Here is a 1,268-nt window from a genome sequence, read left to right on the forward strand (position 1 = left end):
CAAATTCCACAAGCGGCATCTTTATGCCGGGGCAGATGCGTGGGCCGCTTGACCACGGGATATAGGCCCCTTTTGGCGGGGTTATCAGTTGTCCTGACTCGTCGATCCATCGCGATGGCCTGAATTCGCTTGCGTCTGCACCCCAAATCGTCGGATCCAGGTGCATACTCAATTGGCAGATCAGTATGTCCATAGGGGGTGTTAACAGTCGAGTTCTGTTGCCGTCCACTATTTGCTGTGGCTTAAAGACTGAGCGGTTAGAATGAAGGACTGGTGGGAAGAAACGCAGGATTTCAAACTGGGGATATGTTAGTATACTTAGTGCCACGGGGATGGGGAAGATGTCAAAGAGGTACCATTAGAGCGAGTGTGCGTCGGCATTTAGGAAACACCTCCTCATATTTCCATTTCGACGGGTCCGGGTCAAGCGTCCGCAGCTCTTCGCGGATCCAATCCTGCAATTCGGGATACACGGCCAGATGAGCCACTGCGTAGCCCATGGTATTGCTAGTTGTTTCGAACCCGGCTGTGCTGAAGACAAAGAGGTTTCCACTGATCTCATCGTCTGTTAATGAAAATCCATTGTCCCCACTATTTTTCTCCTCGTCGGACAGCTTCAGGAGAAAACTCAGGAAATTGTTTCGACGACCAGTTGAATTTTCTACAGCCTTCCGCTCCTCATCAAGAACCTCTTTGATATAGATCGGTGCTCTCTCCATATGATATCCCATCAATCGCAGAGTTGGTGGCATAAACGGCAACCGCATCACCTTTGTTGGAAGGAATGCCCCTTCAAGAAGCATCTCAGTGGTCAGGGAAAAGGTCTCCCAAAAGGCTGCTTTTCCAGTCGTAACCTTGCCAGTGCGATTTCGCATAGTTGGTGCCCACACCCCGGACTGACTGAATCCTGCTTGACCAATAACATTGATTGCGATGCTCCTGAGACCGTCCAAGGTCTTGTTTCCTGGGTTCTTCAGCATGTACTTTATCATTTCACTAGCGTGGCGACAACTTTCTGTCCAGACAGTTTTGCTGATACGTTCATCCAGGTTCGCAGCGAACATTCTGCGATGGCGTTTCCTGGGAATATTTAGCTCGTGAAAGCGCGTACCAGGGGTGCTACCTACCACTCCTCGCCGTTTGCCTGGGTGCAATCCTCGTTAATAAGCTGAATTGAGAACATGCAATAAATGGAGTGAGAGCGCTTACACTGAACACATTCGGGCGCGTAAAGTCCAAGGATTTTAGCAACTATAGGTGTTTGTGGG

The 1,268-nt window shown here is 49.8% G+C and overlaps 1 protein-coding gene across 1 annotated transcript; it reads right to left on the reverse strand.

Annotated features, from left to right (window-relative positions):
• Nucleotides 1-344: 344 nt before the first annotated feature.
• On the reverse strand, nt 345-1,220 carry HCAG_05157 (predicted protein; the record flags this gene model as incomplete). The annotated part of the gene is made up of 2 exons (XM_001539640.1): nt 345-1,080; nt 1,210-1,220. The coding sequence occupies 2 exons, from the start codon at nt 1,218-1,220 to the stop codon at nt 345-347; spliced, it is 747 nt and encodes a 248-aa protein (XP_001539690.1).
• Between the last annotated feature and the right edge of the window lie 48 nt (nt 1,221-1,268).

This window comes from Histoplasma capsulatum, genomic scaffold, assembly GCF_000149585.1.
Source record: "Histoplasma capsulatum NAm1 scaffold_5 genomic scaffold, whole genome shotgun sequence".
Classification (NCBI taxonomy): Eukaryota; Fungi; Ascomycota; class Eurotiomycetes; order Onygenales; family Ajellomycetaceae; genus Histoplasma; species Histoplasma mississippiense.